Source organism: Phyllobates terribilis, unplaced genomic scaffold, assembly GCF_046119375.1.
Source record: "Phyllobates terribilis strain yellow unplaced genomic scaffold, ASM4611937v1 Scaffold_1__5_contigs__length_1240528914, whole genome shotgun sequence".
Classification (NCBI taxonomy): domain Eukaryota; kingdom Metazoa; phylum Chordata; class Amphibia; order Anura; family Dendrobatidae; genus Phyllobates; species Phyllobates terribilis.
Window position 1 is genome coordinate 1,004,246,361 of NW_027362761.1, and position 25,542 is coordinate 1,004,271,902.

Sequence of the window (25,542 nt, forward strand, 5' to 3'; positions counted from 1 at the left end):
GGAATCCGGGATTCAGTCGGACCTTGGGACGGAACACATCCTCCCCACACCGAGGATTGCAAGCCCTATGTCAGTCAGAATTGCCCCCACAGTGTACAGCTCCTGCGCATCCTCCTCCTCCTCATGTTCAGCCTCCATCTCAGTTATCACCACATCAGTTACAAGCTGGAAGTACTAAAGTACTGCCTAAGCCAAGTGGCAACAGGCTGTGCTGAAACTCATAAGCTTAGGTGAGAAACCTCACACTGCTTGTGAGTTGTGGACAGCTGTGAAAGAGCAGACAGATCTGTGGCTGAGACCGCTGAACCTACATCCAGGCATGGTCATGTGTGACAATGGCCGTAACCTGGTGGCAGCTCTGAGGCGAGGCAAGATCACACACTTACCATGCCTGGCTCATGTGCTTAACCTCATGGTTCAGTGGTTTCTTAAATCGTACCCTGAGTTGCCAGATATGCTTGTCAAAGTACGCCACCTGTCAGCTCATTTTCGGAAATCGGCTACAGCTTCCGCCACCCTTGCTGTGTTGCAGCAGCGTTTGCAGCTTCCAGCACACCGACTAGTGTGTGATGTCCCCACATGTTGGAACTCTACCCTCCACATGTTGCAAAGGATTTGTGAGCAGAAGAGAGCAGTTGTGGAGTACCAGCTGCAACAAGGCCGTCGATATTCAGGTCAGACTCCACACATAAGACCTCTGGAGTGGACCTGGATGTCTGACATATGAACCATCCTGACACACTTTGAGTAGTCCACCAAGAAGGTGAGTGGCGATCACGCCATCATTAGTGTCATCATCCCACTTGTCTGTCTTTTGCAACACTCTCTGCAGAGAATTAAAGAGGAGGCATTGCAGCCAGAGTATGATGATATGGATAAAGAAGCCGTAGCGGGCTATTACACCTAGCCCAGCCTCATCTCATCCCAATATGCATTGGGGGACAATGAGAGGAGGAGGAGGAGGTAGAACAGGAGCTGGTATCATGCGCTGTAGATGGTAGTCCCTGTACAACTGTCATACCGTCAGTTCAGCTTGGGTGGCCTGAGGACAGGGGGAGGAGGAGAAGGAGAGCATGGTAAGTCGTCATCTTGGTGAGGACACAGAAGTCTTGCCCGTTACCAGTCTGGCACGCATGGCTGACTTAATGTTACGCTGCCTTAACCGTGACCCTCGCATTGTCAAAATGTTGGGTGACAGTCATTACTCGTTGGTGACACTTTTAGACCCCTGCTACAAGGAGAACTTTCACTCTCTTATTCCTGAGGTGGAGAGGTCTACAAAAATGGGGCAGTACCAGAAGGCCCTTGCTGCAGAACTGTTAAAAAAATTCCCATCTGAACACGCTAGCGGCAGAGGTCACAGTTCGTTGCCCAACCAAGGCTTACAGGTGAGAGAGACGCAACTCCAATCCAGCAGAGGCAGGGGAACACTGTCAATGTTCTGGGACAGTTTTCTGAGACCCGCCCAGCTTACAGGCCCTGAGGCGTGGAGTACTCTCACAAGGAGTGGAAAGTTTCAAAAGATGGTGAAGGAGTACCTTGCCGACCGTACCAGTGTCCTCTGTGATTCCTCTGTGCCTTTTAATTATTGGGTATCCAAGCTGGACACTTGGAATGAACTCGTTCTGTATGCCTTGGGGGTCCTGGCCTGCCCTGCCGCTAGCGTGTTATCGGAGCGTGTTTTTAGTGCCGCTGGGGGAATTATAACTGATAAGCACACTCGCCTGTCAACTGACAATGCTGACAAGCTGACCCTTATCAAAATGAACAAGGGCTGGATAAGGCCAGACTTCTCATCACCACCAAATGACAGCAGAGAAACATAAAGTCAAATCCACTGTGATATTTCGGTCGGTGTATTCCCATGCACCGCTTCACACCGACACATGGCTATACGCTTCCACATTTCGGATGTTTTTTGCTCTTCTCCTTATCCTCAGCCTCCACAACCACTATACCACCAGGGTGACTGTGGTCCATGTTGCCAGCATTGCAAGTTCCTCCGTCCTAATTTTTGTCAGCTTTTGCTTGGAAGGCATAGGCAAAGACTATGGGAGACCCACTCCCCAATAATGGGAATAATGTTTTTAATATGCTGTACTGCATGGCTCTTGTAAGGGGCATTGTAAGTTCCTCCATCCTAATTTTTGGCAGCTTTTGATATTGTCTTTTTATTCCACTGCGACCTCCACCACTCTTCCAAGGGGCTTTAAAACAATCTTGTTAAGCTACTGCGACCTCCATGCCTCTTCCACGGGGCATTGATATTGTCTTTTTATTCCACTGTAACCTCCACCACTCTTCCACGGGGCATTGATATTGTCTTTTTTTTCCACTGTAACTTCCACCACTCTTCCAAGGGGCATTAAAACCGTCTTGTTAAGCTACTGTGACCTCCAAGTCTCTTCCAAAGGGCATTCAAACCATCTTGTTAAACCACTCTGAACTCCACAGCTTTTCCAAGGGGCATTGAAATGTTGTTTTTAATCAACTCTAACCTCCACGACTCTTCCAACGGGCTTTGATTTCCTACTAATTTTAGTCAGCTTTTGCTTTTCAATGCATAGGTGAACAATATGGAGACCCACTCCCCAATAATGGGTAGAAGGTTTTTAGTATGCTGTAATCCACGTCTGTTTCAAGGGGCATTGCAGTTCCTCATAATATTTGGAAAGCCTTCCATTCACTGCTTAGGCCAACAGTGCACAGGAGAGCCAGTTGCTATAAATGGAAAAAATGGTTTACTTAAGGCCATCTGACCTCTATGTTATTCCAAGGGGCATTGGAGTGCCTCAAAATTTTGGTAGGCATTGCACTCACTGTATGCCCTATAACTGTGTAGCCGAACCGCTCCTTTTGGTACAGAAAAATATCCTACAAGACATGTGTGGTTGACTTGCCTGATATTGATGTGAATGGTCCCTGTTCCTCCTGCTCTTTCTCCTTTGCCACTACCTCATCCATCATTCATCACCTGAAGCTTTGTTTTAACGGGAGTCATAGATCTGGGATAGTAGCAGGAAAACATCCAGCAATCCTAGGAGGAGGTAGGATATGCTCCAAAACGCTGACCCCCTCAGGCCTAGCCGCTACTACATACATGCGCTTGCATTCCAAGGAACAGAAAGCTAAGGAGATGGATGGCCTCATGATCATGAATAATTTACTCGTTGTGTAGGAGGCTGACCACTGCTGCTGTCTACCTTCTGAACTTTGTGTTGAAGCCTGATTGACCCAGGACCCACAATCCTCTATGTCTGGAGGACGTGTTGCATCCCAGTGTCCAACTGTGTCCCGGATTCCACAATATTAACCCAGTGTGAAGGCGTCAGTGAGATGGACCATCCCAGGCCACATTCACTTGTCCACGTGTTTGTGTTTAGGCTGTCCTTCCCACTAAATGCACTTGGGAGGGCACAGGTAATGTTTTGGTATGCATGCTTGTGTATAAGGCACAGCGGGGGAAATAGGGGCGGCTGGGGACCGTTTATGGACACCCGGCCGCCCTCTGGTGGCTGAGGAACGAGCATGGACACCCCGCCGCCGGGCGGCTGGGGACTGAGTATGGATACCAGGCCGCCGACGCAGCCATGACTTGGTGACCGGTGTCTGCCTCCACAAGCCTAAAAGGCCTCATTTCAAGTACAAGCTAGCTAGCAGTATGGTATTGCAGCCTGGTGGTGGGTGGATGGCAGGCTGCACACTTACGCTTGCATTCCAAGAAAACAAAGCAGATGCTAACTTCTATCATCATCATCATGCTCCTCACCTTGGCACTTTCAACTCCCCTGATGGAGAAGCCAGGGCCTACCGGAGGAGTCTCTGGTTATCTGGTGGGCTCGTCCAATGCTGCCCTTAAACCGTCCAGGCTAAGAAAAGTTTGGGGAAGTTTCCCAGGACAAATAGTGGCGGCTGGGGACTGAGTAGGGAGACCTCGCTGCCGAAGCAGCCATAAGGTAGTGGCCAGCTTTGGCCTCCTCCAAACTAAAAGGCCCCATTTCAAGTGCAAGCTAGCAGTCTGATATTGCAGCCTGGGGGTGGGTGGGTGCCAGGCTGCACACTTACGCTTGCATTAAAAGAAAACAATGCAGATGCTAACTTCTATCATTATCATCATGCTCCTCACCTTGGCACTCTCAACTCCTCTGATGGAGAAGCCAAGGCCCACCGGAGGAGTCTCTGGTTGTCTGGTGGGCTCGTCCAATGCTGCCCTTAAACAGTCCAGGCTAAGAAAAGTGTGGGGAAGGTTCCCGGGACAAATAGTGGTGGCTGGGGACTGAGTATGGAGACCTCGCCTCTGACTCAGCCATGAGGTCGTGGCCAGCTTCGGCCTCCTCAAAACTAAAAGGCCCCATTTCAAGTGCAAGCTAGTAGTATAGTATTTCAGCCTGCGGGTGGGTGGGTGGTTGGCTGCATATTTGCGCTTGCATTGCAAGGAATGGGGGAGGTACAATTGAACACTGCCCTGGGACAAGGACTTGCATGGGGATAGTTGCAAGTCTGCATCTTCTGATGCGGCAAGGATCACTTCTGATGGGCACACTTTTAGGCAGTGACTTGGGTGTCAGAGATGCTTCCAGGGGTCTTCCCCATGCTGTTCCCATGTTCTTACAGCACTGTATGCATGTGTCACACAGTACATGGGCAGATAATGTTGTAAAATGTTAAAATGGCATTTCCCGGTGAATGCATTTGTCACGGTTGAAAGCAATACAAAAGTGCAAAAACACATAAAAAATGCTACTTGTGAACATAGCCCAAGGTGTGTAGGAGTATTTTTGTTTTTGGTTATTTATTTTACCTTATACACAAGTCTTTACCCTGGAAAGGATGTTCCTTAACATATTTCACAGGAGAACAGTTTCAGTTTCATTTTTGAACGTTTTATTGTAAGCCCATAAAAGTGGCTTAATACCTCTGACCACGTTGTTGACAGCAGTGACCTGGGGGTCAGAAATGCTTCCTGGGGCAATCCCCATGCTGTCCCCATGTCATTTGAGCACTGTCACTATCGTTTTGGGCACTTTTATGGCTTTCTACAGACTGCCGGGGGTGCCGGCGCAAAAATGCTCGGGTTTCCCATAGACTAACATTGGGTTCGTTGCTCGGGTTGAGCACCTGAGTATCACGGTGAGCTCGGCCCTAGCTTTGAGCACTCGAGCATTTTAGTGCTCGCTCAACACTACTAAAAATTCATCTATTTAAAACTGTGGTTTGTCATTGACACGGATCACATATAAGTGCGCTGAAAATTCAGCCATTTCTGGCCTCCAATGAAATTTTGTTGCAGTGTGTTAGCGAAGTAATTGACACCAGTTCGCTGTTAAAAATTGTTATCTACAGGTCATCTATTTAAAACTGTGGTTTGTCCATCACACTGATCCCATATAAGTGAGCTGAAAATTCTAACATTTCTGGCCTCCATTGAAATTTTGTTGCTGTGTTACCAAAGTTATGGACACCAGTTCGCTGTTAAAAACAGTTACCTACAGGCCAGCTATTTAAAACTGTGGTTTGTCCATCACATGAATCACACATAAGTGCGCTGAAAATTCTGGCATTTCTGGACTCCATTGAAATTTTGTTGCAGTGTGTCAGCGAAGTTATTGACACCAGTTCGCTGTTAAAAATAGTTACCTACAGGCCAGCTATTTCAAACTGTGGTTTTTCCATCACACGGTTCACATATAAGTGCGCTGAAAAATCTGCCATTTCTGGCCTCCATTGAAATTTTGTTGCAGTGTGTCATTGAAGTTATTGACACGAGGTCGCTGTTAAAAATAGTTACCTTCAGGCCAGCTATGTAAAACTGTGGTTTGTCCGTCACACAGATTACATATAAGTGCGCTGAAAATTCTGCCATTTCTGGCCTCCATTTAAATTTTGTTGAAGTGTGTCAGTTAAGTTATTGACACGAGGTCGCTGTTAAAAATAGATACCTACACGACAGCTATTTAAAACTGTGGCAAGGGACGGGGAAGTGGACGTGATGGTGATGATGGTGCATGCAGAGGCTGAGGCTATGGGCTAGCTGAAATTGTGCCACAACAAACACCCACATCTTGTCGCTCGACCTTCCTGTCCCAATTAATAGGGGACCGCAGAACACCACTATTGAACACAGAGCAGTGTGATAAGGTTATTGGTTGGAATGCAGATAATGCTTCCACTCACTTAGCCACCAACACCACCCTGTCTTCCACACGTTCAAGTCTCAGTAGACGTGAGTCTGGACCACATATTCCTCACCCTGATCCTCCTTCCTCCCACCATGCCGATTGCTGGAGACAACTGATCCCACACTTGGACACTCCGAAGAGCTGTTCACTTTTCCATTTAGAGATTCAGGCCTCTCGCCCGGTCCACTTGAAGCGGGGCAAAAGGAGATCGCATATAGCAATGCCCAAATATTTGATAATAAATAGCATAGGGATAAAATATAACCTTTATTAGAAAATTAATTAAAAAGGCCCAAAGTGAAAATGTGCATCCATAAATACAAGACATACCATAAAGTACTAAACAAGAATGCAACCAGGAAAAATTTGCCTAAAGTACAGACAATCCTGTGTACAAAATGGTCAAAACATAACCTGTGAAAGACCACTTCCCTGGTAAAGTGGTGGATTCTATAACCATGCTTTCAATAATAGAGTCCACCAAATGACCATATCCTCTCTAGAATAGTTCCCATCAGTCAGTAAACCAAATCAATGTACATTATATTGAACAGGTATACACCTAATATATGAGGGAAAATGTAGGCTAGCTTAGTACATAAATAAATCAGCCAAGCATATAGAAAAAATACTTTTTTTTCAGTTTTAGACAAAGCATATAACCACATATAAACAATATCACTTTATGGTGTAGCAGAAATATCATACAATCTAAGAGGAAACTTCAAAACTTTTCTGATCCTCCATTAGTGATGGGTATGAAGTCTTATATAGGCGGGCTCCCGACGCGTTTCCCTTTTGTCATCAGGGGAGTAAAAGTGCCCATGATCATGCCCCCATTCATTAGATATGTTAAACGGCTGGTACATTTTCCAAACTGATATGGTGCCTCTTACTTCCGGGTATTTAAGGATACATAGGAATTGCTCTAATCTCAGTGTTTTCAAAAAGCAGGCCAATGACTTACGTGGACGTTTTATTGAGAGAGGCCATCCCAAACACATTCTTTCTGAACTAGGTACTGTACATTACTTTGTGGTATGTGATCTGGGGTGACCCCATTGGTTGTTTGCCTTGGGCTCACTGGATCACTTTAGGACGCTGATGTATGGTAAGGAGCTCTGCGTCTAGTGCGTTATCATTGAGAGCGTGTATGTTTTGAACACGCCCATCGCTGACATGTGATGTTTATGAGGTAACCCTTGAGTATCATTTGTGCATGCGCGGGAATGGTGCGCTCAATATGCGTTCCACAAACCGGATGTTGTCATTTTTCTCGCGCCCTGCTGGATAGCGCACAGGATGTGACGTCATACCCGGAAGTGTAACGCTAGTTTAGTGTGCAGCGTGTATATAAGAGGCACCATATCAGTTTGGAAAATGTACCAGCCGTTTAACATATCTAATGAATGGGGGCATGATCATGGGCACTTTTACTCCCCTGATGACAAAAGGGAAACGCGTCGGGAACCCACTTATATAAGACTTCATACCCATCACTAATGGAGGATCAGATAAGTACTTTATGGTACGTCTCGTATTTATGGATGCACATTTTCACTTTGGGCCTTTTTCATTAATTTTCTAACAAAGGTTATATTTTATCCCTATGCTATTTATTATCATAAAAAATTGGGTACCACTTTAGCTATTTCTGCCCAAATATTTGAGCAGCCACGGTCACACAAAGGCGACAGTGGGAAACTGTCACAAGAGGTGGACGATGATGAGACACAATTGCCAGAAAGTCAGTAGGAGGACAAAGGTGCGGAAGTGAAAGACGAGGTGGTGGATGATATAGTAACTGACCCAACCTGTCAGGGGGACATACAGAGTGATGACAGCAGCACACAGGGGGAGGGAGGCGTAGCACCACAACAGGCAGGAAGAAGCAGTGTGGTGGCCGCAGATAGAAGGCGGGCAACTATTCCCCGTAACATCAACACAATGGAAGTTGCCAGTACAACTGTTAGGTCTTCCCGAGTCTGGTTGTTTTTTAAAAGACTCTGCCGATAAGCCCAAAAAGGCCATTTGCACCACATGCCAGGCCAGCATCAGCAGGGGTGGCACAACTACCAGCCTGACAACCATCAGCATGATTAGGTACATGGCAGCAAAGAACCTGACTAAGTGGGCTGAACCCCAGGGTCCAGGAACAGTGTTTTTGGGTGGCACCATTGCATCTTCTGCTGTTGTGCATGAAAGCCAATCCTCTATCCTTGGCGCATGCAAAGATGCCTCCGGCCCGGCACCGATCATTGCACACTCTCAACTAGCACCATCAGCAAGCACATCCACATCCATGTCCCAGCGCAGCATTCAGTTGTCTCTACCCTAGTCCTTGAAACTCAAGCACAAATACACAGCCAACTCCCCACAGGCTACACTACTAAATTTACACATTTTGTGACTGTTTGAGCTCAAAATGCTGCCTTTTAGGCTCATGGAGAAGGAAGCTTTCTGCAACCTGATGGCATCATTTGTCTCTCGGTACTTGGTACCAACCTGCCACTATTTCTCCCAGTGTGCCGTCCCCGCATTATACGAGCACGTGTCCCATAACATTAGCCGTGTCGTCAACAACGCAGTTACTTGGAAATTCCACCAAACCACAGACACGTGGACAAATGCTTGTGGACAGGGACAGTACATATTGCTGATGTTACACTGGGTTAACATAGTGGAAGCCTGGACCCAGTCAGACCTTGGAATAGAACATGTCGCCGAGGATTGCTGGCTCTGGGTCAATCAGAGTTGCCCCCACATACTACAGCTCCTGCACTTCCTTCTCCTCCTCAGCATCCATCTCCGAAATGACCACATCAGTCGCAAGCCGGAAGCACTGCAGCAGTGCCTCGGCCAAGCGGCAAAAGGCTGTGCTGAAGCTAATATGCTTAGGTGACAAACCACATAATGCTGAAGAGTTGTGGACAGCTCTGATAGAACAAGCAGATCTGTGGCTGACACCGCTGAACCTACAGCCAGGCATGATTGTGTGTGACAATGGCCGGAACCTGGTGGTGGCTCTGAGACGAGGTGAGCTCACACACGTACCATGCCTGGCCCATGTGCTTAACCTCGTGGTTCAGCTGTTTCTCAAAACATACCCGGATCTGCTGGATCTGCTTGTCAAAGTACACCACCTGTGTGCCCATTTTAGAAAGTCAACTACAGCTTCCGCTCCCCTTGCCGTGTTTCAGCATCATTTGAAGTTTCCAGCTCACCGGCTGGTGTGTGATGTCCCCACACATTGGAACTCTACATTGCAGATGTTGGGAAGGATTTGTGAGCAGAAGAGGGCAGTTGTTGACTACCAGCAACAACAAGGCCGTCGGTATTCAGTTCAGACTCCACACATAAGACCTCAGGAGTGAACATGGATGTGGATGTCAGACAAGTGTACCATCCTCCAAACTTTGAGGACTCCACCAAGATGATCATTGGCGATGAAGCCATAATTAGTATCACCATCCTGCTTCTCTGTCTTCTGAAATGCTCTCTACTCACAATCAAAGAGGATGCATTGCAGGCGGAGCCCGATGAGATGGAGCAAGGAACCATACAGGGTGATTACACACAGTGTAGCCTCATCTCATCCCAATGTGGATTGGGTGACAATGAAGAAGAGGAGGAGGAGCTAGTTTCATGCGCAATAGACAGTACTACCTGCACAACTGTCATACCGTCTGTTCAGCGTGGATGGCCTGAGGACAGGGAGGAGGAGGAGGAAAGCATGGTCAGTTGTCCTCTTGGTGAGGACACTGAAGTATTGCCTGTTAGCAGTCTGGCACGCATGGCTGAGTTTATGCTACAATGCCTTTACCGTAACCCTCGTGTTCTCCAAATTTTGGGTGACAGTCATTACTGGTTGATGACACTTCTTGACTAATGCTACAAGGAGAACTTTCTATCTCTTATTCCCGAGGCGGACAGGTCCACTTAAATGGGGCAGTACCAGAAGACCCTTGTTGTGGAATTATTAAAAAAATTCCCATCTGAAAACGCTGGCAGCAGAGGTCACAGTTTGTTGGACAACCAAGGAGTACAGGCGAGAGAGACACAATTTCAATCCATCAGAGACACTGTCAAAGTTCTGGGACAGTTTTCTCAGACTCTCCCATCTTACAGACCCTGAGGCACGGGGTACTCTCACAAGGAGTGCAAAGTTTGGGAAGATGGTGAGGGAGTACCTTGCCGACTGTAACAACATCCTCCGTGATTCCTCTGTGCCTTATAATTATTGGTTATCCATGCTGGACACATGGCATAAACTGGCTCTCTACACCTTGGAGGTCCTGGCCTTGCCTGCCGCTGGCAATTTGTCAGAGCGGGATTTAGTACCACTGGTGGAATTATAACTGATAAGCGCATCCGCTAACTGCTAACTGAAAATGCTGACAGGCTGACTCTTATAAAAATGAACAAGGGCTGGATTGGGCCAGACTTCTCAACACTACCGAATGAGAGCAGCGTAACATAAACTCAATGCCAGTGTCTTTTTTTGGGAGGTCTATTCCCATGCACCTCTTCACACCTACACATGGGTATACGCTTCCTGATTTTGTCTATTTGCTCTTGTCCTCCTCCTTCTCCTCATCCTCCATCACCATATCATTCACCACCATATCTACCATATCACCTCCTCTATGTGTCTGGCAAGGGGCATTGAAGTGCCTCTAAATTTTGGGCAGCTTTTGCATTCACTGCATATGCAATAACAGTATGAGAGACCCACTCGTTAATAATGGGAACAACAAAGCTTAGCCGGTTGATGACTCTCTAACAATAGCGAGGGTCGACTGCTGGCCCTTTAAGAATAGTAAGGGCCGCCTGATGGCCACATAAAAATATGCTTTGTGACTTTCAGAGTCCCTCCATCATAAATGAAACAGGATGTGTCTGATGATGTGTCACACACCACATGGCCAGATAAGGTTGTAAAATGTTAAAATGGCAACATCATGGCAAAATTTGCTTACTTGCTTCTTCGAGAGCGGTTGTGGCTAGGTCTGGATTGCCTCCACTTTATTGACTTGCGGCTTTATTTTGCCTCTCCCAATGACATAGCCCAAGTACTTGGCCTCCTCTTTCCCAACGGCACATTTTCTCGGATTTATAGTAAATCCCGCCTTTTTCAGAGCATCCAGAATGGTCTGCAGTTTAGATAGATGACTAGCCCAGTCTGGGCTAAAGACTACACTGTCATCAAGGTAAGCTGCAGCATACTTCTTATGTGAGGCTAGGATCCGATCCATAGCCCTCTGGAAGGTGGCTGGGGCCCCCTGTAGTCCGAACGGCATCCGAATATATTAAAAGCACCCATCAGTTGTCAAGAAAGCCGTCTTCTCTTTGGCCGTCTGGGACATGGGGATCTGCTAGTAGCCCTTTCTCAGGTCAAGAGTGGTGATGTACCTTGCAAGTCAAAGCCTCTCGATGAGTTAGTCAACGTGGTGCATAGGGGACCCGTCACACTTGGACACCTCATTCAGCTGGCGGTAGTCATTTCAAAACCTCCACTCTCCGTTGAGTTTGGCACGAGGAAAATTGGGCTCAACCACCCACTCTTTGACTCCTCAATCACCCCGAGGAGATCACCTTCCGGCGTGCTTCCGGAATCAGGTACGGCTTCAGATTTACTCTTACATGTGGCTCTGTCAGCACGTCATGCTCTACCACCTGAGTATGCCCCGGCAACTCTGAGAACAACTCTCAATTTCGTTGTAGTGGTTCTCGACACTGTTGCTTCTGGGCCGGCGATAGAGTCTCTGATATAGTGAGTCTTCCACCTTGCCTTCGGGAGTGGCTCACAGGCAAGGAGTTTCCACAAGATCCCTGTCCCACCACGGCTTGAGCAAGTTCACATGGTTCTCTTGGTGCTGCTTTCTTCGGCCAGGTTGGTGTACTTTATAATTAACTTCGCTGACTTTCTCCACCACCTCGTATGGACCTTGCAATTTGGCCAGGAACTTGTTCTCAACTGTAGGGATTAGCACCAAACATGATCTCCAGGCTGGAACTGCCTCAGCCTCGCCAATAGATTAAAGACCCTTGCCTGGGCTTCCTGCGCCTGGAGGAGATGCAATTTCACGTTCGACATCACTTTTGCTAGTCTTTCCTGCATCTGGGCGACATGTTCGATGATGCTCCGGTGTGGCGTAACCTTGGCTTCCCAGGTTTCCTTAGCAATATCCAGGAGCCCTCGCAGATGTCGTCCATACAGGGGCTCAAATGGAGAAAAAACGGTAGTGGCTTGTGGAACCTCCCTTTTTGAGAAGAGCAGGAAGGGCAGCAGGTAGTCCCTGTCATGTCCATCATTCTCTACGACTTTCTTGAGCATTGCTTTCAGGGTCTTGTTAAAGCACTCTACTAAGCCGTCTGTCTGCAGATGGTAAACGAAGATTCGCAGTTGGGTAATCTGGAGGACCTTGCACAGCTCCTTCATTACATTGCTCATGAACAGGGTCCCTTGGTCCATTAGGATTTCCTTCGGCAGACCGGTCCTGGAAAATATATGGACAAGTTCCCTGGCTATGCATTTACTTGATGAATTTTTTAGTGGTACTGCTTCTGGATACCGGGTCGCATAGTCCATGATCACCAGAATGTATTGGTGGCCTCGGGCCGACTTGACTAAGGGACCTACTATGTCCATAGCAATCCTCTCAAAGGGGATCTCTATCACCGGCAGTGGAACTAATGGACTACGGAAGTCGGAAGAGGGAGCGGTTATTTGGCTGGTGGGGCAGGACCTACAATAGTTGAGAATTTCTCGGTAACACCCAGGCCAATAAAACCTTCTTAAAATCCTCTCCTGAGTTTTCTCGACCCCTAGGTGTCCCCCCAGAATATGTGAATGGGCCATATCCAGTACCCTCTGTCTGTATGGCCCCAGCACAGCAGTTCCACTGTCTCACCATCCTTTAGTTTAGCCACTCGATATAGCAACTCCCCCTGAGCTGCAAAGTGGGGGAGCCTGGTATCAGCCTCCGGCTCTTGGGCAACCCCATTACATACAGTAACTTGGTCAAACGTCCCCTTTAAGGTCAGGTCCCGAACTTGAGCAGTCCCTAAGTTCTCTCTGGACATATCTAACTCAGGGAGGTCGGCCTCCTCGGTCACCGTTTCGCCCTCATTGCCGGCAAGGATGCACAGTGGGAACTCATCCACTTGAGACTTCATCGGGGGTTCTTCTCCAGGGACCTGGATTTTTCCCATGCTACTTAGTCCAGTTCCCTTCCCCCACAAGTCCCAAAATAAAGAAAAATCACTGCCCAGTATGACGGGATGTATCAGGTCCTTAACTACCCTGACCTCGTGGGACTGGGAACCATAGTCTGTTCCCACTGTCACTGAGCCACGGGATAGTCCTTGGCGCCCCCATGAATGCACCAAATGCCGACAGTTTTAGAAGGGATCAACTGGTGGGGAAGCGTAGCTCTGATTAAGGCCATCAGACTCCCAGAGTCCAACAGTCCAAGCACCTTTACTCCATTAAAGAGTGAACTCTCCGACGATGATTGCGTACTCTTCTCATTATCTATACTCTGAGTAAGTACAGTTCATGTGATCTTCATCCTCCTTGAAGACTCTGTTGTGCTTTGCACTGATCTGTGACATACAACTTATTACTGTAAAGTGCTCTGGAAAGTCTGAATTAACTGATTTCAGAAGAAAACAATCAGATACAGAAGTCTACAAAACCTTTTTTTCCATTACTTAACGGTAAACTGTCATCAAGATTCTCATTATTACCTGATTCTGCACTGCCTATAGACTTAAACGTCTGAGCTGTATAACTTTGCAATGATACTATAGACATCATAGCAGAGTAAGCAGTTGCATGAGATTGTGAAGTAGCAGGAGCAGGAAAACGGCAATCAAACACAGCCAGACTCCCCAAAGAGAAGGAAGAGATGGGATGTTATTTTCTCTACCTTCCTGATCAGTGTGTATAGTTTTAAACAGTATCAGAATTGCATACAGCAATTGCTGCTCTGGACTCAGCAATCATGTCATCTCTGGGGTGCAGGGGAATATCAAGGCTTGTTGAGTTCTAGCTGACCGATATCAGCTCCTCAGTTGAAATAGGAGGCTGGATTTGCCCTGTAAATGGGGCTACTATGCCATCCCTAGTTATTGGGGAGATAAGCAATATAAAAATGGTTAAATGTCCTCAAATGTCTTTTATGATCTTATGTTGAAGCACAATCTGTGAAATAAATAAAAAACAAAACATAAATACAGGAAAAAATAAACAGAACAAAATTAAAAACAGAAAGCTACCACCAATCCATATTGCAGTTCTTAGACCTGTCTCTATAGAAAAAAAAACATGTGCGATATATACAAATAGTTTTTAGAAAAGAAAACATAATTTAAAATGCATTTTAGTGCTCTGTTAACACTTAACCCTGATATAAGAAAAAAAAATCTTTAAAAATGACATAAAAATTAGAATTAGACCCCAAATATCACAAAAAGGCAAAAATTAGTTTTTTAGAGCTCTTATAATAGTATATACAGCAAAAATAGAAAATGTGTCTGGTTATGAATGGGGATAACTGGTCTAGTCATGAATTGGTTAAACTTATGGCAGCACTTTATGTGTCTCTTAATTAGAATTGAAATATGATCTTTATACATCACTCTTGTTTCACTTTACTGATAGCTAAGCTAACCGACTGGACACCTACTGTGAGTTTGCTAACCACATCTTCCTTGACTGATGAATGATGTTCCCATTGGACCTCTCTGTGCAGTCAGAGCGATTTATAAAGATTATTTTTAGAGATATGACAGGTTACAGGTGCGCATGACTTGGGGCATGAGTTTAATAATGGGAAACCTGATTACAAATTCCCTTTAAAACATGCTAAGGAATGTATAAAATCAAATTATTTACAATTCAGGTAAATTGTCTCTTAAATAAGGAACAATTTGACAAGGTTTTAAAAGAAGGAAACAAATCATATATTGATTAAAACAAATCATCATGTATTTACGGTATGTAGATTGTCATTTGTATTAGTTTTTCTATTGCATTTGGCCGCTGAAATTTATATTCTGAAACCTGTACAAAGTCATCCTGCCTGCATTCTGTACTGAAATACTATACATGCCTAATTAAAAAATTGGACTTTCTTTATTTACCAGATTGAATTTATATCATTTTTAGATTTCTCTTGTACATTACCTGTTCATGTGACCAAGTCCTTTCAGAGCCATCCTTAACACAAGTATCAACTCTCAGTTCTGTGCCTGTTGCTCCATGTTTGCTGTCAATACAAAGATTGGACGCCACATTTCTCATCTGTTAATGAATATAGAAAAAATTATATCATATTGATAAATTAAGAAGCAGAAAATATCAAAAATATCTATTAGAGGTGTCTTCAGTAATACAAGATTGTACAGTTAGATGTACACTAGACACAACAACTGTAGATGCTTGCTAATTTCAACAATTCTAATTGCAACAAAAATAAATGTGGTGCCATACCAAATACCAGTTATGCAAATTTAAAGAGAGAGACCTCTGAACAAAACTCATAGAAATATCAAATATTTTTACTAAGCATTAACAGACAAAACACTTCATTAAAAAAACTTCATAAAAGACAAATAGGCGGGGTTTGTGACAAACAGAAATGAACAGAAAACCAGATGATACTTTATTTACATTATTGTCATACAATTGTTGACCCCACCATGATGGATGATGTCCTCAATCTCTCTGTGGTGATTTGATCCTTTTAAACTATCAACATTTATCAAGAGAGCATATTTTTTGGGTTGAATCTGAATCATTCACCACAGAAAGTACTTATCATATTTGGAGTAACCTTAAGAATATTGATTAGCAGTGTATGTACACATCACCAATCAAGTGAGATAAACATTTTTTTTTACTTTGTCTATGGAGTTTCATGTATCATGTAGTTTTCTGTTCATTTCTGTTTGTCATAAACCCCACCTATTTGTCTTTTATGAAGTCTTTTTAATGAAGTTTTTTGTCTGTTAATGCTTAATATTTTTTTTTTTATTTCTATGAATTTTGTTCGGAGGTCTCTCTCTTTGGATTTATGTATTTATGACCGACCACATGCTGATGGTCTTATAGGCACTACAGTTATGTAAAGTTAAAGGGATTATCCAGGACTTGTGTACTGAAGAAGATAGGAAATTATCGATATGCATCTGAAATCTGACTCCATAATGATTATCTGTTTGCAATTCCCACTGCAGTTGGATGTATACAGCCACAACAGATCATACATTGGAGCATTTCTCAGGTACTGTAGATTTGATCACTTTAGCTTTGATAGGAGCTGAGTTTCAGTACCTGAGACTGGTCATTAGATAGCATATGGACATGAGCTGTTCAGGCTCTATATGCTCTGCTTGTTCGATAATAGGGAGACATGCAAACAGCTGATTGGTAGAGGTGTCGGGTGTTTGATGTGTCATATGACCAGTGACACAAGAATAGGTCATTAATATATAAGTTCTACTCAATGACTTTGAAGGGACTGAATAAACAAAGATCAATATTGCCAAGATTCTAAATTGACAAATAGTGAGAATTTTATACAGAAATTCGATTTGCAGTAAATTTATTCTCCACAAATTGAGTACCCTTTATTATGCTCTGAAGTGGTTTCAGCATGGTGATGGCAAGAAGAGGTGCTGAGGACCGGATGGGGGGACAGTGAGCTGCGAGACATCCGAAGAGGTTAGCAGAGAGGTGAGTATTAGCTGTTTTTTTTATTTTCTAATCTTTTGCTGGCCTTTTACAGTTCAGTCAAATATCCACTGTGTGGAGGGCTCAACAATTATCACTTGATAAATGGGTAAGCACTGCACTAGCACTCAGGTCTAGACCTTTATGTTGCTTTGAATGTTGTACTATGACAATATTTACTTGACAGTGAAGTGCAATATTTCAATATTAACCTAGAGTTTAATTTAGCATTTGCTGACCATTTTACACCTCCTATGCTTGTTTCCGCTTTGAATTACACAACCAATTGTCCATAACATTTTTCAATAAAGAGTTAGATATTTTATTAATTTTGTTTGGTGGTTTCTAGTTACTGTCTTTGTAACTTTTTATAAGCAATAATATATTAAACCCAACTCAAAAATATCTCCCGGATCCGCACATTCCTCAACCACGAATCTGCAAAAACACTAGTGCACGCCCTCATCATCTCCCGCCTTGACTACTGCAACCTCCTGCTCTGTGGCCTCCCTTCCAACACTCTTGCACCCCTCCAATCTATCCTAAACTCTGCTGCCCGACTAATCTACCTGTCACCCCTCTATTCCCCGGCCTCTCCTCTCTGTGAATCTCTTCACTGGCTCCCCATTGCTCAGAGACTCCAGTTCAAAACCCTAGCCATGACATACAAAGCCATTCACAACCTATCTCCTCCATATATCTCTGACCCGTTACATACCCACACGCAACCTCCGATCCTCACAAGATCTCCTTCTCTACTCCCCTCTTATCTCCTCCTCCCACAATCGCATACAAGATTTCTCCCATGCTTCCCCCCTACTCTGGAACTCTCTACCCCAACACGTCAGACTCTCGCCTATCGTGGAAACCTTCAAAAGGAGCCTGAAGACCAACCTCTTCCGACAAACCTACAACCTGCAGTAACCACTGATCCACCACACCGCTGCACGACCAGCTCTACCCTCACTTACTGTTTCCTCACCCATCCCTTGTAGATTGTGAGCCCTCGCGGGCAGGGACCTCGCTCCTCCTGTACCTGTCGCTGTCACATTGTGTTCAAGATTAGTGTAATTGTTCTTGTATGTATACCCCTTTTTCACATGTAAAGTGCCATGGAATAAATGGCGCTATAATAATAAATAATAATAATAATAACAAACTATAGTGGAAGTAGTAGTAGTATAATAGTTTATCCTTTAATATACCCCATTGAATGATGTAAATGAGCATGCAATTGTAGCCATCATCTTCAGTTACTGTGCTATCGACTGTTATACATGAATAACAGAAACAGAAAAAAAGTCCAGAACAATATTTTATAATACCATTTAAAAATGCATTTTTTTCAACTTAAAAGACTTGGAAAGCAAGGTAAAAATATATTTTATATATAGCAACACAGCCTTTGAATCTCAGAAGAACATACAACCCCTTATGCTACATGTCTAGAGTACTTAATGCTGTCTTTATGAGGAAATGAGCTCCTGTTGTGCTCTTACTGTACTTCTTCAGCACCAGAGCATTCATAAGGACACTACAGTGGTGAAGGGGATATATGAAGTGTTTCATTTTATCATTTTATGCAGAGACATGGAAGAGAAGGGCAGAGAAAGTCAGTGTTAGAAAAGTTAAGCTTTAGCGTATGACGAAAGTAAGACAAATAGATGTTTTCTTAGGAGAGGAGGAATGAATTGGTAAATAATACACAAGCTGGGAATACAGCCCTCTGAACACACTTCAATTACTGCATAAGCCACACAGATGCATAGAGCAGTTTAATTATTATCAATGTTACAAAGCACAGCATGTTCTTTTGTGAGAACACAGAGTATTCAGGGTAGATGTTATTTCAGCCATGGTCTGTTATGAAAGTGTTTGCAGAGATGTTATATTTACTGTTAATGATGTTATTTTTATCTGTTGAATTAAGACAAACAGTAAATAAGCAATCTTTTCTGCCACAAAAATATACTGCTATTAAAAGCAAATTATCAAACATCACCATGGTATGCTATCAAAACAAATACAGAGAACAAAACATGCAAAAGAAATCAACAGGTAAAATGGACACATATACAATAGTGATGAACGAGCGTGCTCACCACAGCTTGATACTTGTCCAAGCATCGCACTGCTTGAGATGCTCGGTATTTCCGGGATGCTCAGGCGAGAGCTCGGGTCTCTGCCTTGCATGTTTGGAGCTCTTTAGACAGCCAATTAATATGCAGGGATTTCTTGCCACTGACTGTAATGCCGTAGCCATATTGGTTGTGGCATTACAGTGATTGGCTGGCCGCATAACGTCATTGGGACTATACAAGATCTGGTGACCCAATGCTCATTACAGTCTACTCCAGAAACAGACAGAGTATGGAAAGGTGCTGCTGAGTGAGGGACAGAATTGGCAATTTAATAGTTAGGCAAAGGTTTTCTACAGCAAGATATATATCCATCTGAACTAACAGTCCTTCTGAGGACTAATCCAGCTGCATATATTACTGGTGATAGCAGGAGTTAGGATGCCAGAGTATGTGGACACTGTATACAGCACAATAGGGTCCATTGCATGTTCTGTCTGCTGCTGCTACAGATATCCATAGCCCTAGATATCAGGGCTATTTTTTTTTCTCTTAATCCTGATTATTTGCTTAAAAATCAATACAGTACACCATTTTACTGCTCCATTTGCTTGTTAGCAGAATACAGCCAGATGTTTTTAAATTTTATTCACATTGCTGTATTGTGAAAGCAGAGAACCTTTTCTATCATGAGACGAGATCCCATATTACTGCGGTAATAATACAGACATTTTGTGGAGCATGCCAAAAATTACACTCCATTTAAACTCAGCCATCTGTGTGTTGTTGAACCTATTCACACTTGGTGGCTGACCAATACTATACTACAAGGCCACTGGCTAAAACCGTGGTCGTCACACGTGATCCCATATTACTGCTGTAATAATTGTGACATTTTTTGGAGCATGCCAAATATTACCCTCCATTTAAAGTCTGCCACTTGGGAGTTGTTCATCCTATTCACACTTGGTCGCTGACCAATTCCACATCTATAAGGCCACTTCCTAAAATAATGGTCATCAGACGTGATTCCATATTACTGTGTGCAAATATTACATTCCATTTAAAATGGGCAAGGCGTATGATAATAGACAGGGAAGTGGACGTGATGGTGATGGTGGATGCAGAGGCCGAGACCATGGTCAAGATGAAAGTGTGCCTGCTGAGGGAGCACAACAAACACCCACATCATGTCAAACTAACTTCCTATCCCAATTACTAGGGGGACGCGGAACACAACTATTGAAGCCAGAGCAGTGTTAAAAGGTTGTTACTTGGATAGCAGATAATGCTGCCAGTCAGTTTTCCACTATCACGACCACCCTGTCTTCCACACGGTCAAGTCTCAGTAGCAGTGAGTCTGGACCACATATTCCTCACCCTGATCCTTCTTCCTCCCACCATGCCAAGTGCCCAGGGACAAGTGATCCCACACTTGGACACTCCAAAGAGCTGTTCACTTTTCCAATTATAGATTCAGGCCTCTCGCCCAGCCAGCTTCAAGCGAGGCAAGAGGAGATCGCATGTAGTGATGCCCAAATATTTGAGAAGCCAGGGTCACACGAAGGCGATGGTAGGAAAGTGCAATTACTGTTATAAGAAGTGGTTAATGATGAGACAAAATTGCCATCAAGTCAGGAGGAGGCCCAAGGTGCGCACGTGGAAGACGAGGTTGTGGATGATGAAGTCACTGATCTTACCTGACAAGGTGACATGCATAGCATGGACAGCAGCACACAGGGGGAGGGAGGCTTAGCACCACAAAAAAAAGGAATAAGCAGTGGGGTGGCCACAGACACAAGGTGGGCAACGTTTCCCCGGAAAACCAACACGAGAGAAGTTGCCAGTCCAACTGTTAGGTCTTCCAGAGTCCGTCTCTTTTATAGAGACTGTCCTGATAACCCCAAAAACGCTATTTGCAACCTCTGCAATGCCAGCATCAGCAGGGGCAGCAAAACTACCAGCCTTACCACAACCAGCATGCTCAGACACATGACAGCAAAGCACCCAACTAGTTGGGTCGAACACCAGGGTTCAGAAACAGTGTCTTTAGTTGACACGACTGCCTGTGCACCCTAATCCTCTGTCTATGGTGCAGGCGAAGATGCCTCCCGCCCTGCACCTGTCATTGCACACTTGCAGCCATCGTCGTCAGCGTCCACGTCCTCGTCCCAGTGCAGTGTTCAGTTGTCCCTATCCCAGTCCTTTGAACGCAAGCGAAAATACGCAGCTAACACCCCACAGGCCACAATACTAAACTCACACATTTCTCAAATGCTTGCACTTGAAATGTTGCATTTAGGCTCATGGAGATGGAATCTTTCCTTAATCTGATGGCGGCAGCCACTAATTCCCCCGATGTGCCATCTCTGCATTACACAAGCATGTGACATTACCTGTGCCCTCAACAATGCAGTTACTGGGAAGATCCACCTAACCACGGACACATGGACAAGTGCTTGTAGCCATGGATGGTACATCTCGCTGTTGGCTCACTGGGTTAATATAGTGGAAGCTGGGACCCAGTCAGACCTTGGGACGGAACATGTCCTCCCGACGTCAAGGATTGCCAGCCCTGGGTGAATCAGGATTGCCCCCACATTCTACAGTTCCTGCACCTCCACCTACTCCTCAGCCTCCATCTCCGAAATGACAACATGAGTCGGAAGCTGGAACCACTGCAGTTCTGTCTCGGCCAAGCGGCAACAGGCAGTGCTGAAGTTAATATCATTAGGTGGGTAACAAACATCTCAATGCTGCAGAATTGTTGACAGCTGTAAAGGAGCAGGAAGATCTGTGGCTGTTACCGCTATACCTACAGCCAGGCATCTGACGCTAGGCAAGCTCGCACATGTACCATGCCAGGCCCATGTGCTCAACCTAGTGGTTCAGCGGTTTCTCAAAACCTATCCAGATCTGCCTGAGCTGCTTGTGAACATACGCCATGTGTGTACCCATTTCAGAAAGTTAGCTTCCAGCTCACCGACTGGTGTGCGATGTCACCACGCGTTGGAACTCAACGCTGCAAATGTTGGGAAGGATTTGTGAGCTGCAGAGGGCAATTGTTGAGTACTAGCTTCAACATTCCCGTCGTTATTCAGGTCAGCCTCCGCACATAAGAGCTGATGAGTGGGAATGGATGTCAGACATCTGTGCCATCCGACAAAATTTTGATGACTCCACGAAGATGGTGAGCAGCGATGACGCCATAATTAGAGTGACCATCCCACTTCTCTGTCTACTGAAACGCTCACTGATCACAAATAAAGAGGAGGCATTGTTGGCGGAGCACGATGAGATGGAGCAAGGAACCATAAAGGGTGATGCCACACATCCAAGCCTGATCTCATCACAGCGTGGATTGGATGATAATGAGGAGAAGGAAGAGGAGGAAGAGGAAGAGCAGGAGCTGGTTTCCTGCGCTACAGACGGTACTACCCACACAACTGTCATAATGTCTGTTCAGCGTGGCTGGCCTGAGGAGGGGGAGAATGGGAAGGAGGAGGAAGAGAGCATGGACAGTCGTCCTCTTGGTCAGGACAGGGAAGACTTGGCCGTTACCAGTTTGGTACACATGGTTGACTTTACGGTCCTCTGCCTTTCCTGTGACCCTTGTGCTGTATACATTTTGGCTGAGAATAATTACTGTTTGATCACACTTCCAGACTGACGCTACAAGGAGAACTTTAACAGATTCACTGGTGCCATAAGGGTAAAGACTAATTAGTCAGGGAAGCTCCCATCACTATAGACCACAACCCAAAAATAAATGTGGAGCCAAAAATCTCCAATGAATAAGAAGAATTTTGTATATAAAAAATATAAACTTTATTAGAACATGATTAAAAACAATTCTAGTAGTAACATTTAACATGGATATGTTAGGTGAAGACACAAGAAAAGAAAATGACAATGCCGGCGAAAAAGTTAATATCATATAAATTTAATTATATGGGTGGTGTTACTATAAACATTGTAATCCAAAATTACAAATCCAAGAGTCATTAAAGTTATATTAATTGTTTATAGCAGATATATTTACGTTGTTTTACCACATTAATAGGGGTGCTTGTTTCAAAAAGTCTATAACTTTTCATATTATCAACATTATATCTATCAGATTCAAGTAAAGTGGCAAGTGCATACATCATAGATCTAGTAAACTATTGAAACAGCCAAATAGGATAAATAGCAAATATACCCAACAGTGGGAACATGCTTATCCATGTATTAGTGAGTGCGTCCTGTGTGTCAAACTGCTCCGATGCGCATTTCGCATAAGCTGCTTCCTCAAGGGTCCTCTATGTGTCATCTCTGTCTGTCCATATAAATACCCCCCAGTGTTCATTAGCATCACAGGTGTGTCAAATGGTGTGTTGTGCCACATCAAAAGGGCGCATACGGGCGGGACAGCCAGTGGTAGCAACGTCACTTCCGGCGGATCCTGGATGCCGTGCGTTCCAGGAAGAATACTTCCTATGACATCATGTGGAACACATGGATCCGTACAGATGCCTTGCACGATGGAGCTCAAAGGAAGTCCTACTATACATGCGCACCCCATGGGTAGGTAAGTAAGTGAAAGAATACTTACACAACACATCATTAGACACACCTGTGATGCTAATGAACACCGGGGGGGTATTTATGCTGACTGACAGAGATGACACATAGAGGTCCCTTGAGGAAGCAGCTTATGCGAAATGCGCATTTGGGCAGTTTGACACGCAGGACGCACTCATTAATATATGGGTAAGCATGTTCCCACTATAGGGTATATTTGCTATTTAACCTATTTGGCTGTTTCAATAGTTTACTAGATCTATGATATATGCACTTGCCACTTTACTTGATTCTGACTTTTTGAAACAAGCACCCCTATTAATGTGGTTAAACAACGTAAATATATCTGCTAGAAGCAATTAATATAACTTTAATGTCTCTTGAATTTGTAATTTTGGATTATAATGTTTAACTTTTTCGCCTGCATTGTCATTTTCTTTTCTTGTGTCTTCACCTAACAAATATCCATGTTAAATACAGAATAGTACTAGAATTATTTTTAATCATGCTCTTATAAAGTTCATATTATTTACATACAAAATCCTTCTTATTTATTGGGGATTTTTGGCTCCACTTTTCTTTTTGGGTTGTAGTCTACAAGGAGAACTTTGCATCTCTCCTTCCCGTGGCAGAAAGGTCTAGTAAAACGTTGCAGTACCAGAAGGCCCTTGTTGATGAATTTTTAAAAAAATTTCCAACTGAAAACGTTGGTGGCAGAGGTCACAGTTCCTTGGACAACCAAGGAATACAGGCGAGGGAGATGCAAATATGATGCGGCAGTATTTAAGGGGTCTATTCCCATGCACCTCTTCACACCCAGACATGGGTATACACTTTCTGATTTTGGCTATTTTCTGTTGTCCTCCTCCTTCTCCTTCTCCTCATCCTCCAACATCATATCACCAGGGTGATCGTGATGCAACACCAACATAATTATTTTTAAGAGTGTTTATGATGGCCGTAGGAAATTAATTTTTTAGAGGCTTACCTCTAATATTCTGTATGTTGTTCAGTATGTTCATTTGTACCCCCCAGGGGTAAATGTTTTTCAGCCCATGCACCCCGCAGCGTTGCACCTCATGTGACCCCACTCACCCCCGCCAGTAAGCTGAATTTGGACTGTAAGCCGAACTCTCATTTATCACATTACATTTTTTTTCCTATTTTCCTCCTTAAAATTTGAGGTGTATCTTATGGTCCGGTGCATCTTATAGTGCGAAAAATACGGTATTGCTGATTTATGAAACTGTCTAAATAATCCTGACCACAGCAACTAGTCACAGTTCATCTTTCAAGAGCAGAATAAAAAATCAAACCTAAAAAGTCATGGGTAGCACAGTGGCTCAGTGGTTAGCACTGCAGCCTTGCAGTGCTGGGGTCCTGGGTTCAAATCCTATTAAGGACAACATCTGCAAGGAGTTTGTATGTTCTTCCTGTGTTTGCGTGGGTTTCCTCCAGTCGGTTCTCCAGTTTCCTCCCATACTCCAAAGACATACTGTTAGGGAATTTAGATTCTGAGCCCCATTGGGGACAGTGATGATAATATATGATAGCACTATATACAAATAAAGATTATTATTATTAAAGTCAAGCAATGGAAAATACAAATAGACAAAAAGGGAAAAAGTGGGAAAGGGTTCGAGAGTTGGATTTGTTGTCAGACTGGAGATCACATGACACCGCTGCCATAATGAGGAGGGAATATATAGTATATGGCTGCAAATGAGCTAGGAAGAAGCAATTTACACAACTAGAATAACGTTAGTATTATTTTATATCACATAAATTATATGAGGACATTTGCTGTGCATGTAAGAAACCCTTCAAACATCACAGATGTTTCAAAAATGATTCATATGTTCCACAAGGAGTGAAAAAATATTCATCTCAGATTAAGTTAGACATTCATAGACCCTTATAAGGAATACTCAGATACTTCATGGTGGTAATAAGGCCAAGTTCAAAATTAGCAGTTAATATC

At 44.2% G+C, this 25,542-nt stretch overlaps 1 protein-coding gene across 2 annotated transcripts in view; it reads right to left on the minus strand.

The window, feature by feature from the left end:
- Positions 1-25,542, minus strand: part of GALNTL6 (polypeptide N-acetylgalactosaminyltransferase like 6) — a 3,351,701-nt gene that overhangs the window by 414,549 nt on the left and 2,911,610 nt on the right. For both annotated transcript variants that reach the window (XM_073656298.1, XM_073656306.1), the window contains exon 10: positions 15,373-15,489. In XM_073656298.1, the coding sequence (XP_073512399.1) occupies positions 15,373-15,489 (117 nt within the window). The remainder of the gene's footprint in view (positions 1-15,372; positions 15,490-25,542) is intronic.